Below are 14,577 nucleotides of genomic sequence, written 5' to 3'. Positions count from 1 at the left end.
AATTCTGTCAGATAATACTCAGTTTCTTCCTGAAAATGATTGCAAACACAAATTCTTTGGTATTATTATCTTCATTTAATTTGTCTTAAATGAAAAAACACAAAAGAGAATGAAGCAAAAAGCAAAACATTGGTCATTTCACACAAAACTCCAAAAATGGGCCAGACAAAAGTATTGGCACCCTCAGCCTAATATTTGGGTGCACAACCTTTAGCCAAAATAACTGCGACCAACCGCTTCCGGTAACCATCAATAAGTTTCTTACAATGCTCTGCTGGAATTTTAGGCCATTCTTCTTTGGCAAACTGCTCCAGGTCCCTGATATTTGAAGGGCGCCTTCTCCAAACTGCCATTTTTAGATCTCTCCACAGGTGTTCTATGGGATTCAGGTCTGGACTCATTGCTGGCCACCTTAGAAGTCTCCAGTGCTTTCTCTCAAACCATTTTCTAGTGCTTTTTGAAGTGTGTTTTGGGTCATTGTCCTGCTGGAAGACCCATGACCTCTGAGGGAGACCCAGCTTTTTCACACTGGGCCCTACATTATGCTGCAAAATTTGTTGGTAGTCTTCAGACTTCATAATGCCATGCACACGGTCAAGCAGTCCAGTGCCAGAGGCAGCAAAGCAACCCTAAAACATCAGGGAACCTCCGCCATGTTTGATTGTAGGGACCGTGTTCTTTTCTTTGAATGCCTCTTTTTTTCTCCTGTAAACACTATGTTGATGCCTTTGCCCAAAAAGCTCTACTTTTGTCTCATCTGACCAGAGAACATTCTTCCAAAACATTTTAAGCTTTTTCAGGTAAGTTTTGGCAAACTCCAGCCTGGCTTTTTTATGTCTCGGGGTAAGAAGTGGGGTCTTCCTGGGTCTCCTACCATACAGTCCCTTTTCATTCAGATGCCGACAGATAGTACAAGTTGTCACTGTTGTACCCTCGGACTGCAGGACAGCTTGAACTTGCTTGGATGTTAGTCGAGGTTCTTTATCAAACATCCGCACAATCTTGCGTTGAAATCTCTTGTCAATTTTTATTTTCCGTCCACATCTAGGGAGGTTAGCCACAGTGCCATGGGCTTTAAACTTCTTGATGACACTGCGCACGGTAGACACAGTGACATTCAGGTCTTTGGAGATGGACTTGTAGCCTTGAGATGGCTCATGCTTCCTCACAATTTGGTTTCTCAAGTCCTCAGACAGTTCTTTGGTCTTCTTTCTTTTCTCCATGCTCAACGTGGTACACACAAGGACACAGGACAGAGGTTGCTGCTCCATAAAGGTTGATGGCCCCCATGAGATCCTCAATAGCATAATATGCCCCGTATGCTGCTCCATAATGGTTGATGGCCCCCATAAGATGCTCCATAGCATAATATGCCCCGTATGGAGCTGCGATTAAAAAAAAAATAAAAAATTACATACTCACACCTCGTCGCTGGGTGCTGAGTGCCGGGGGCCTGAGCAGGTGGGGACACCGGAGCGCTATGAAGGTCAGGTGCTGGAGTCGCCGCTGGCTCAGGCCCCCAGCACTTGCGATATTCACCTGTCCCCATTCCACCGCTGCGCGCCGCTCCGTCTTCTGGGTCCTCTGGCTGTGACTGTTCAGTCAGAGGGCATTCACTAACCACGTCATTGCACCCTCTGACCTGAAAGTCACAGCCAGAGGACCCGGAAGACAGAGCGGCGCGCAGCGGTGGAACGGGGACAGGTGGATATCACATACTCCCCCTCCTGGCACGTCCCTACTTCTCCGTCGGAGATCGCAGTATGCACGGGCTGCATCACTCTGTGGGGTCCAGACTGCGCTGTCACTTGCGCAGTCTATAAAGGCTTCAGACAGAGTGACGCTCCCAGCGTTATATTATTGACTAGATCTAAAACTAAAATTTCATTCTCCCCTTACCCCCTTCCTTCATAGTAACTCCACAAAGGTCAGCAAAAGACGAACAATTAGCCCTTCAGAAAGAAATTCTAGGGCTAATAGAGAAGGACGTGCTTCAAGAAGTCCCCACCCAAGAAAGAGGCAAATGGTTTTTTTCCTTTCTTTTCTTGAGGAAGAAACCAGATGGGGACGTTCAGGACAATTGTAATGGGCAATTCCCTCATCACTGCAAAGAACAGCTAGACAAAGTTATGAGGTCACTGATTAGTCTGGGATGGCTATTAAACTTATCCAAATCCCGAATCATGAATCATACCAAGTCAGGTGCAAGAGTACTTGGCAATAATTCTGGACTCCAACAAACAAAAATGTCATCTCCCACAGGGAAAAATTCAGAACGTGACACAGCTGGCATTTCTTGTTCTGATGAAGTCTGTAGTACTTTGAAATGCGTAGACTGAGGCCATGTGCACACGTTCAGGATTTTTCGCGTTTTTTTCGAGTTTTTTCGCTATAAAAACGTGATAAAAACGCGAAAAAACACTAACCTATGCCTCCTATTATTTACAGTGTATTCCGCATTTTTTGTGCAAATGTTGCGATTTTTTCCACGAAAAAATCGCATCGCGGAAAAAAAAGCAACATGTTCATTAAAAATGCGGAATTGCGGGGATTCCGCACACCTAGGAGTCCATTGATCTGCTTACTTCCCGCACGGGGCTGTGCACACCATGCGGGAAGTAAGCAGATTATGTGCGGTTGGTACCCAGGGAGGAGGAGAGGAGACTCTCCTCCACGGACTGGGCACCATATAAGTGGTAAAAAAAAAGAATTAAAATAAAAAATAGTGATATACTCACCTTTGATGTCTTCCCGCCTCTCAGGTGCATGCTGCCGCTTCGGTTCCTGTAGCTGGTGTGCGGTGAAGGACCTGCGATGATGTCACGGTCCTGTGATTGGTCGAGACCGGTCATGTGACCGCTCACGTGACCGCGACGTCATGGAAGGTCCTGCGCGCACACACCATCTATACGGAACGGACGCCGCTGGGGTCTGCAGGTGAGTATAAGTATTTTTTTTATTTTTTTTAAACATTCTATCTTTTACTATAGATGCTGCATAAGCAGCATCTATAGTAAAAAGTTGGTCACACTTGTCAAACACTATGTTTGACAAGTGTGACCAACCTGTCAGTCAGTTTTCCAAGCGATGCTACAGATCACTTGGAAAACTTTGGCATTCTGCAAGCTAATTACGCTTGCAGAATGCTAAAAAAACCGCAAAAAAAACCGCAAAAAAAAATGCGGATTTCTTGCAGAAAATTTCCGGTTTTCTTCAGGAAATTTCTGCAAGAAATCCGGACGTGTGCACATACCCTAAGGGTATGTGCAAAAGTTAATGCTAATCCCATAGCAAGAGAAAAATTTGGCCATCAGTGCAGATGATTTCCTCCTCCTGACTCTGTGAATCTTTGGAGTACACTCCCGATGCCCATGGCATACAGTGTGTGAACAGATACGCAGACTCTGCCATCTGTGGTTCCAAACAGACAATTGGGTGTTTGGAGAGTTGTGACGTGGTGAAAAACAAGGGTAATTGGGGTGCCACCAATGAGGAATGTACTTTGTGTAATGTTAAGGTGGCGGAAGAAGAGCAGAGGCCACTTGATGCAGTGCTTGCCATCTACTGGAGCACATGTTCTTTCTGGCCCTCATCTACAAAGCATACCACTGTACGTCTGCCAAAGAAAGGGAGTAGAGTAGCCCATCCAGCAGGGTGGATTTGATTTAAATCTAACTGATTTAAATCACGATTTAAATCACGATTTAAATCACTAGTCAGTAAGGCTTGATTTAAATCAGTGATTTAAATCAAAGTTTCTACCTAAACTAGTTCTTCTTGCTACTTTAACATGCAAGTAGATGAAGATTTTTAGAATCACTTTTTATATTACTTTTTTCTCCCCAGTTTAATGGGTTAATCATTCATATTTGGACACCACTGTTCTGTTGTACTTAGGAAGGAGAAAAATAATCCTGACCTTAACAACAATTTAAATAGATTTATTCAACTGAAACAATAACAACATTACAGCATAAGTTATTTGCTTAAACAAACATCCATGTTTGTTAACTAATTTGGCTAAACAAAATATATATATATTTTAAGAAACTTAGACTGTCAGCCCAGCCGACACATGAAAAACTTAAATACTACTGTCCCTGCTGTCCTCTGTAGCTCACTTGTCGTCATCTTCATCATCATCTTCTTCTTTGTTCCTATTCATAATCTGGAAAAGAAAAACAAGCTTTCCTGCTTTATTGGGTCCCAACCGATTTCTCAATTTAGAATGAATGAGTCCAAAGGAAGAGAATATTCTTTCAACGCCTGCAGAAGAAGCTACTGCTGTTAAAAGTGAAATCATTACTTGAACAGTCTCTAAATCCAAGCGCTTAAGTGACTTCCACCAGTTTACTGGTGTGACCTTCCTTAAAATATCTTCAGCAAACATATATTTCTTGAATGGTTCCCCCTTAGCTCTGAAGTTTATTATAGTTGGCATTAAAGATGGATGATTGCTGGATACCCATGTCATAGCTAACTCCTCTTCCTCAGCACTTAGGTTTTGACCCTGATATTGGATATTGACAATATTTGCCAAAAAATGAGCTGGAGTCAGTGCTTGTCCCATTCGTTTGTTTACTGCTTGGAATTTAATTCTGTCCATGTGTAGTTCTGTTTTTAAGTGTTCACTCAGTTCCTTCCAAATTTCAACAGCATCCGCAATAAAACAGCTATTTTTCTGTATTTTGTTTAAAGCTTGAGAGATGAGTTTCAGGAAGCTCAGCATATGTTCAACATTTCTCTTAAGCCCAATGTTGAGGATTTTGGCCGTGACAGTGCCATCTATTTTATCTCGATTTTCTTCACAAAGTGTCATCAGAATAGGCCAGTTTTTGATATACTGCTCAAAACAGTCCACCACAGAGTTCTATCTAACATCTTGTGGAAGCGTTAGCTTGGTTCCACCCATCCTTTTCAGAGCTGCTGCAGCAAAATGATTATTACGGAAGTATTTAGCAATTTCAACAACATTAGCCTTTATTTCTGGAACACTTAAGTCTTTGGCTAAGAGGTGCAGCAAATGAGCACTGCAACCATATGTTATTAGCAGCTTTGTATTCCCTCCCTGCTCTTCTAAATCTCTTCTCATCTTGGATACGTTTGCAGCATTGTCAGTGACCAAACTGCGTACTAGACATTTGAATTTTTGTTCACATGTCGTTATAGCTTTTACTGCCACTTCTTGTAAGTATTCTGCTGTGTGTGCATTTCCTGACGTATCAGTTGTTTGTGCAAGGAAGACTTTACCTTCTTCTGTTGTTATACAAGCACATACAATAGGATCATTGTGGACATTACTCCACCCATCAATACTTAGGTTAACAATTTTACCCTCCAGAGCTGTTGCACATTGCTCCATTTCTCTGTCATACACTTGATCCAGCAGTTTCCCTGCAACATCAGCTCTGCTGGGTGGACTGTATCCTGGTCTCAGTGACTGAACCATATTAATGAAATGTGGGTTCTCAGTCAGACGGAAAGAAGAGTTTGTTGCATAAATAAACTGGGCAATTTTTTCATCAATCAACTCTTTTTCTAATCTGCTAGTTCTTATCACAAACCTATCTATGGTGGTTCCAGGAGGTAAAGGTTTTTTCTTCCTTTTGGGTGATGGTGATATGTGGCTGTGGGTGTCTGATGATGATGCTGCTGCTAATGAAGCACTATCCAGGATGGATAACTCTGAAACTGTAGAATAGGATGATGGTGATCTTGGAGGTGGATAGTTTCCAGAATCCATGAATTCCCCTAAACAAAAAAAGTCAATGCTGTTATTTTATTGTTTATACAATTTCTGCTTATTGTACACAACACATCACTGCCCCTGCCCCAAAAGGAATATTTGTTTTTCTTCATAACTGTACCAAATGACAGTAACATGCAGTAATAATAAGAAATATAATTTTTCTCACACATGACAGTTCAGTCTTTAGAAATAGGATTCAATAAAAATGTTTACCAACCTGAAGATCCTGCCTGTTCAGAAGTGTTTCTTTGGTCATCTTCATCACCGCACTTCTCATGATGTTGCCTCATTCGCGCCACCAGGCCTTGCATCTCTTTGTTGCATCGTTTGCATTTTGCACGCATGCCTGCCTTACCGATAGGCGAAGGAGCTTCATTAAAATATTCCCAAACTGGGTCTCTTTTACGGCCTGCTGCCATTATAAGGAAAGAATGTAATAAACCTCAGATCGTACACACAAACAGATCCAGACTTGTCTGTCTGTGGCTATGCTGCAGAATTGTGCTCAAAGTTTCACTTTCATTTTCTTGTCTGCTTGCCCTTCCTCCTCCTCACACTTAGATTCACATTCTTCTTGTGTTGTGCAGATCTATTCCACTCCAAACAATCAGAAACATATTGTCTAACTTCTTGGACTTGGCACTGAAGGGGTTGATTCTGTATTCATAGGTTTGTAGAACAATAGGATTAAGGTCTTTTTCTCAACTCTGTTCATGTTGTAACATTTTTGCCGTGAAGAAGAGGCTGGGACCTCTGCGGAGTCAAATTCAGTTTTGAGAACTGCGTAAGTAAAGCGTGCGTCTGTGATAATATAGGAGAGAAACTGCCCACCAATCCTACAGAAACCTCTGGAAGAGCATGGCATTGTGAATGTTACACATATACAGCCTTTATTCTACTGAGTTAAACAACTCAGCTTTATCTCATGATGGAAGAACCTTTGGATGGTAAAATATTTTCCTCAAAAAGCAGTTTATTGAAAAAAATCCAATTTAAATAAAAAAAATCCGATTTAAATAAAAAAAATCCGATTTTTTTTTTTTTAGTTAAAAAAAAAAAAACATTGATTTTTATCCACCCTGCCGTCCAGTAACAGAAGTTGTAAAAAATGCTGCAAAATTGCTCACTGCGGCAAAACAAACCGACTTCTCATCCCTGATATTATACCAGTCTCTCAGCCCTAAACAGCTATTCATTACTTTCAGTTCTTTCCTCCGTCCACCAGCTCCCCCTCCCTCTCATCTCAAGAAGACTGTCTCACCACTTATGAATTTGACATGTCCCACCTCATTCCAAACCTTACCATAGTCTTCATCCCAAGCCTAACCCACCTCTTCAACCTGTCACTAACAACTGGTGTCTTCACTCCTGATTGAAGCATACATTAATCACACCCATCGTCAAAAAGCCCACCCTTGACCCATCCTCTGTGTCTAGCTATCGCCCCATATCATTTCTCCCCTACGCCTCCAAACTACTGGAAAAACACGTCTGTTTTGAACGTCCTTCCACCTCTCCTCTTTCTCCCTCTTTTACCGCTTACAATTTGGTTTCAGACCGCACCATTCCTCTGAAACTGCCCTGACTATTCACCAACGACCTACTAATGCCAAATGAAAGCGACACGAGTTTGTCCTCCTCCTTCTCCTGGACCTGGCATCTGCCTTTGACACAGTGGACCATTTCCTCTTACTACAGACTTTCTGATCTGTTGACATTAGACATGGCCCTTTGTTGGATCTCCTCATACCTAACAGGCAGAACATTCAGTGTCTTCCCTCACACACCACCTCTTCATCTCACTTCCTATGTGTCAGTGTCCACCAAGGTTCAGTTGTAGGACCAGGCACTATGCTTAGGGCGTGCGCTCCCTCCCTCTTAAAGGGACCACCCACGTTGACCTAAGATATTCCCACGTATGTCCTAAACCAATCAGTTGGGCACTTCACAATACTATACACCACCAGTCCCACCTATATTCATGTGAGAAGAAAGAAGAGATCCCATAAATAAAACCAATGTTTATTAATTTTCTTTAAAAATTCACAGAATAAAAAAGCAAAATTACCGTAGGGGACACCATAAGACCAGGTCATACATCAAAGTGGCTGAGCATGAAAGCAGGTTGAGCTGTTGCATGTGCTATCAGGGCTCTCAGCACAGCAGGCCTACACCAACCTCTCGCCCACCTCGTCTTACTGTGATGTTCAATTGGAAGCTGTAAATGCTGGCCCAAACCTTGATACCTCATACATGGCTGATTGCTGCAGTGCCATGCTACAATTTGTACTGTGGGTGAACTGAGGCCACTTTCCTGGTATTTGTCCCTCATTTGTGTTTTGGCAGCTTTTGGGGACGATTAAAAGGTGTTGTGCATGCATTTGTTTTTGCCTCCTATTGACTTGAATGGCATACGGTGAATATAGGATGAATAAAACGGTGCATATTGCAAATTCAGCAATCGTAATCCGAACTGAACATTGAAATATTTGCTCATCTCTAGTGAGTAGTAACTACTAAATGCAGAGAAGTCACAGATTCTTAGTCACCGGCTGTAGCTGCTTTATCGGTGGTGTAGTCCAGCCCAATCACAACCGTGTGATCACCATTTTGCTTTTCGACCACAACATATGCAACCACCCAAAAGTGTTCAAATGACTTTAGGCATTGATAACCCTTTTCTATAGAGCTTGCAATATTCATAGATCCAACTACCAACTGAAATTCAAAGATGATAAAGGTTACCTGCCCTGATCTTTAAACTGCAAAGCCAAATGACAGCGTATATAGAATGTGCTAACAAGTTAGAAAATCACTTGAAGAAAAAATTATGATGGCCTCTAAGAGAAAGCGGAGGGTAATTATGCCATTGGCTTCCTAGAACCCTGATATCTTAATGGATGAATCTACCTTCTCTCCCTTTGTGCTGCAGAATGTGATCATTTGGTCCCTATAAGACCAAGTCCAGTTTTTCTGGCCAAACTTCACTTTTATGATCGACAACATTGAATGTGCAGTGAAGGCCAAGTGTGAATTTCTGTACAATAACAGAGATTCCCTTTATCCTGACTTTTCAGATTCTTTTTAAACTAACTTCAAGGAAGATTGTGATAATCTACATAAAAACCATCACACCTATGCCATGATATATCTCTAAGCTGTGCGTGGCTGATGGCTGTAATATACATTTATTCACGCCTGCAGGAGATATGTTGGCATGGCCCGAGCCCTGGTTTCATGGATTCACTCCACGTAATAAATTCCATTCTGTTTTCAATCCTAAGGAATTCAGATTACTGCACAATCTCTCCTGAAGTGGGGGCACGAATACTTTCTCTACTTTTCTGGTCAGAATTCACAGTAACTCCAATAGTCTACCATAAATGAGTGCAACTTCAGTTTAGTGTTGGACCTCTCCCCTCATACATATGTTTTCGTTAAAGATGCAACATAGAATAAAAAGTCTTTTTTACAGGTTCATTTTGTATAATAGTTTGATTGTGGTAGGATCGGCTGCCTCACTTATGGGAGTCTCCAACTTCCTGGTATCTTTAAAAAAATAAATTAAAAAAATCTCCATTTCTTCTGCCGAATGCCCGAGATCTGACACCTTAGCTCTGCACTATTATAAAAAGCTCTCTTAAAATGCCTAATATTTCTTCTTGAAATTCCTCTGACAGAAAATATTGGCCCCCTACTATAGATTGCCAAGAGCCACCGAGCCCTGTACTCTAATTACCCCATAGAGGTTTCACCACTAGTTACTTAGTTTTATTGAAGAACACTGTTGAGTTTGATCATTTCAGTAGATGTTTTGTTGTCTATACTCAGTTTTTGACTAAAGTAGTTACTGTCCAAAATACTGATTTCATCACTTCACGCGCAGCCAGTTTTGTGTTCTTAATCAGGGGCCCGTTTTTCAAATCTGACGTGTGTCACTTTGTTGTGATAACTTTGGAATTCTTCACAAAGGATAATAGGAAACAAGTGGACCTTGCAAATCATTTTCAAAATTCTCTTGAATCTTCTGGTTCCCATGTCTCCTCCATTGCCTACAACTGGGAGTCCTCAGTGGTTGATACCTTTTAATGGCTAACTGAAAAGATGGTAACAAATTGCAAGTTTTCGAGACTGCTAGTCTCGAAAGCTTGCAATTTACCATCTTTTCAGTTAGCCATTAAAAGGTATCAACCACTCAGGACTCCCAATTCTAAATATTTTTCTATCCACTGGCTAACACGGTACCAAGATATATATCTTTCCTGTATCCTCCATTACCAGCGCTGCCTTCAGAATGAATTAGGTGGCTCCTGGTGACAGAAGCAGACATGACAGGAGCAGATCCCAGAGGAGATGGGACACACTATGTGCAGAAAACTAGAGCACTAGATATTCCCATAAATCGACACCATTTTGGAAATTATAACTTTGAATAAATTAGGGAATATTTTGACTTCACACTTTCCGGATATTATCACACAGCGGATGTTGGAGAGTGAAAATTGCACATTTGCCATTTTATTACCTGACACACAGTGCCCAGATTGTGCTTCGGGACTCACACGCCGTAAATTATGTGGGTTCTTCTCTAGCAAACACATGGATGCTAAATGTGGTTTAGGAATACTGCAAGGCTCAGAAGCGAGGGGGAGATTTGACTGATATTGCAGGATTGGTTTATGGAAGCCATAATGCTTTTCAACAGTCTTTGAGCCACTAATATTGTGGAAACCTCTGTTTTTCCACTGAGATGATGGACCTGAGTGGGTGACTTGTTTTTTGTGAGGTGAGTAGAATTTTATTCCGTATTTGGGAGGCAGAATGAACAAACAGTTAAACTCCACGCTCTAATGGTATCTCTTATGAAGTTATCTATTAGACTAAGAAGTGTCATTGTCTTGGTGAATAATTCAATTTTTTTACATAACTTATTATTTTTACTGAAAGTTTAAGTAGAAATGTTCAAAAATATAACATTTAAGGATATTTTATTCAAAAATAATAATTTGTTTTATTCTTGTCAGATGACTGTACCAGGAGATCAGAGGGACAGCTGACATCTTCAATTTTTAAATCAGATGATCTTGAGATCCCACAGGATACAATTGAAGTGAATGCCATTACTCCAGATATGCCATCAACCCTTGACAGCAAAGATCTGTTATCTGGTCCTTTGAAACAGGTTCTGTCTTCTGATTCTTTACCGACTACTAAGGAAAATCAAAGTCACAAAATAAGAATTCAAAAACGAAATGCTCCTAAAGCAAATAAGCCATTTTCAGTTTCAGAATGTGGAAATAGTTTTCCCGTTGAAAAGTCTTTTCTTAAACCTCAAAAAATTAACACAGCGAAGAATAGCTTTTCTTGTTCCAAGTGTGGGAAATGTTTTAACCAGAAAGCACATCTTGATAGCCACCAGAGAAATCACACAGGGGAGAAGCCTTTTTCATGTTCAGAATGTGGGAAATGTTTTAACAGGAAAGAGCATCTTGATAACCACTGGAGAACTCACACGGGGGAGAAACTTTTTTCATGTTCAGAATGTGGGAAATGTTTTAACCAGAAATCAGATTTTGATAAGCACAAGAGAACCCACACAGGGGAGAAGCCTTTTTCATGTTCAGAATGTGGGAAATGTTTTACCCAGAAATGGAATCTTGTTGCACACCAGAGAATCCACACAGGCGAGAAGCCTTTTTCATGTTCAGAATGTGGGAAATGTTTTAACAGGAAAGCACATATTGTTATACACTGGAGATCTCACACAGGGGAGAAGCCTTTTTCATGTTCAAAATGTGGGAAATGTTTTAACCAGAAAATGAATCTTGCTACACACCAGAGAGTTCACACAAGGGAGAAGCCTTTTTCATGTTCAGAATGTGGGAAATGTTTTCCCCTGAAATGGAATCTTGTTGTACACCAGAGAATTCACACAGGGGGGAAGCCGTTTTCATGTTCAGAATGTGTGAAACGTTTTAACTATAAATCGGCTCTTGATAAACACCAGAGAATTCACACAGGGGAGAAGTCTTTTTCATGTTCAGAATGTGGGAAATGTTTTAACCATAAATCGGCTCTTGATAACCACCAGAGAACCCACATAGTGTAGAAGCCTTTTTATTGTTCAGAGTGTGAGAAATGTTTTGTGAAGGAGTCATCTCTTCTTAGTCACCAAAGAATTCACAAAGTAGAGAAGGCTTTTTTATATTCTTAATGTGGGAAATGTTTTACACGGAAATCAACTTTTAATAAACTTCCGAAAGATCACACAGGTGAAGCCTTTTTCATGTTCAGAATGTTGGAAATGTTTTTACAGAAAATTATGTTCAGAACCCCTTCATGACTAGCTTTTTTCATTTTTGCATTTTCGTTTTTCTCTCCCCTTCTTCCCAGAGCCATAACTGTTTTATTTTTTCGTCAATATGGCTGTGAGGGCTTATTTTTTGTATGGGACGAGTTGTACTTTTGAACGACACCATTGGTTTTAGCATGTCGTGTAGTTGAAAACAGGAAAAAAATTCCAAGTGCGGTGAAATTGCAAAAAAAGTGCAATCCCACACTTGTTTTTTGTTTGGCTTTTTTGCTAGGTTCTTTTAAATGCTAAAACTGACCTGCTATTATGATTCTCCAAGTCATTAAGAGTTCATAGACACCAAATATGTCTAGGTTCTCTTTTATCTAAGTGGTGAACAAAATTCCAAAATTTGCTTTAAAAAAAAATAAAATTCGCCATTTTCCGAGACCCGTGGCGTCTCCATTTTTTGTGATCGCGGGTTGGGTGTGAGGGCTTATTTTTTGCATGCCGAGCTGACATTTTTAATGATACCATTTTAGTGCATTATTTTTCTCGCTACGCCGTTAAGCGATCAGGTAATTCTTTTTTTTTTTTTCGGTGTCACAGCTTACTGACAAGGTACAGTGATTAGAGAATTATGTCATACAAGCCATCATAATGCTCATAAACAAACACTGGATCTCCAAAGACAGCAAATAAACAGTGAACAAAAAAGGAAAAATCCAGCTTCCCAAAAGTATCCTAATTTATTGAGCGTAAAATACAAAGCCCAGTGACATGGTTCATATGAAGGTGAGTATCAGGCTACGCGTTTCAAACAATAACATGTTCTTTCTCAAAGCTACTCCATATGAGTAACAGCATGGTTAAATACCAGCTACAGCCAATGACAATTAATTGCCAATCACATGACACATAAAATAACTCATAAAATTTAAAAACATAATATTAAAGAGAAATATAGAAAACGCACAAACAAGCAAGAAGATTCATAGAAAATACAAGAAAAATACAAAAGTTGTATCCTCGTAGCGGAACATGATTTCTTTACGAGCGTTTAAGCCCGCAAGATGGCAAGTATTCAAACAGAACATCCAGTAGGCTTCACGCGTCATTAAGAGTCTTTTGAAGTCTCCTCTTCTGGCTGACAGCGTGACTTTCTCAATGTCGATAACACATAGAAATGCCGTACTCCTCTGATGACAAGTAACAAAATGCTTAGATGCATGAGACATAGAACGATTGTCATTAGTGGAAACAATATCGGTAATATGCTCAGAAATGCGGATTTTAAGCATCCGAGTGGTGCATCCTATATACCTTAAATTACATTTTGTGCATATGATCATGTACACCACATTTTTGCTATTACAATTAATCAGCTGTTGTATCTTAAGTTCTTGTTTATTTTCGCTATCATAAAAAGATTGTGCAATAATAGAATGAGCACAAGTTCTGCATCTAGAAGCTCCAAAGCCGTGAAAACCAGTGTGATGCAACCAGGTGCGAGATGTGTTACCAGAATTGAAGGATAAATGAATGTCATATAAAGTGGTGGCTTTCTTTGCCACCACTTGACATCCTGAAGATAAAATGGTTGATAAAATCTCATCTTCATACAGAATAGGAATGTTTTTTAAAATGAGAGATTTTATGCTATTATATTGGGAACTATATTGATCAGAGCAGATTATGTTCTGATGATCACCAACATTATTATTTTTATGTCTTGGCATCAACATATCACATCGTATTTTCTGTTTGTCAATTTTCTTTGCTTTGCTGGTATTTAAAGGGAACCTGTCACCCCCAAAATCGATGGTGAGGTAAGCTCACCGTCATCAGGGGATTATCTACAGCATTCTGTAATGCTGTAGATAAGCCGCCGATGTATCCTGAAAGAGGAGAAAAAGATGTTAGATCATACTCACCCAGGGGCGGTCCCGCTCCGATCGGTGTCTCAGGTCCGTTAAGCGCCTCCCATCTTCATTCCATGACGTCCTCTTCTGGTCTTGACGTCGCAGCTCTGGCGCAGGCGTATTTTGTCTGCCCTGTTGAGGGCAGAGCAAAGTACTGCAGTGCGCAGGCGCCGGAAAGGTCAGAGAGGCCCGGCGCCTGCACACTGCAGTACTTTGCTCTGCCCTCAACAGGACAGATAAAGTACACCTGCGCCGGAGCTGCGGCGTGAAGACCAGAAGGGGACGTCATGGAATGAAGATAGGAAGCGCCGGAGCGGACCTGAGACACCCATTTGACCGGACCAGCAGCGGGACCGCCCCTGGGTGAGTATATTATAACCTCTTTTTCTCTTTCAGGTAACATCGGGGGCTTATCTACAGCGTTACAGAATGCTGTAGATAAGCCCCTGATGCGGTGAGCTTATCTCACCATCGATTTTGGGGGTGACAGGTTCCCTTTTACCATGCTGTTACTCATATGGAGTAGCTTTGAGAAAGAACATGTTATTGTTCGAAACGCGTAGCCTGCTACTCACCTTCATATGAACCATGTCACTGGACTTTGCATTTTACTC

General features: G+C 40.9%; 1 protein-coding gene across 2 annotated transcripts in view; it reads left to right on the top strand.

Moving 5' to 3' along the window:
- LOC143768018 (uncharacterized) overlaps nt 1-12,827 on the top strand; it is a 52,811-nt gene extending 39,984 nt beyond the window's left edge. For both annotated transcript variants that reach the window (XM_077256659.1, XM_077256661.1), the window contains one exon: nt 10,774-12,827. In XM_077256659.1, coding sequence (XP_077112774.1) covers nt 10,774-11,858 — 1,085 coding nt within the window. In that variant the 3' untranslated portion in view covers nt 11,859-12,827. The remainder of the gene's footprint in view (nt 1-10,773) is intronic.
- The last annotated feature ends 1,750 nt before the right edge of the window (nt 12,828-14,577 follow it).

This window comes from Ranitomeya variabilis, chromosome 4, assembly GCF_051348905.1.
Source record: "Ranitomeya variabilis isolate aRanVar5 chromosome 4, aRanVar5.hap1, whole genome shotgun sequence".
NCBI lineage: Eukaryota > Metazoa > Chordata > Amphibia > Anura > Dendrobatidae > Ranitomeya > Ranitomeya variabilis.
This window is presented reverse-complemented; position numbering and strand designations above follow the sequence as displayed.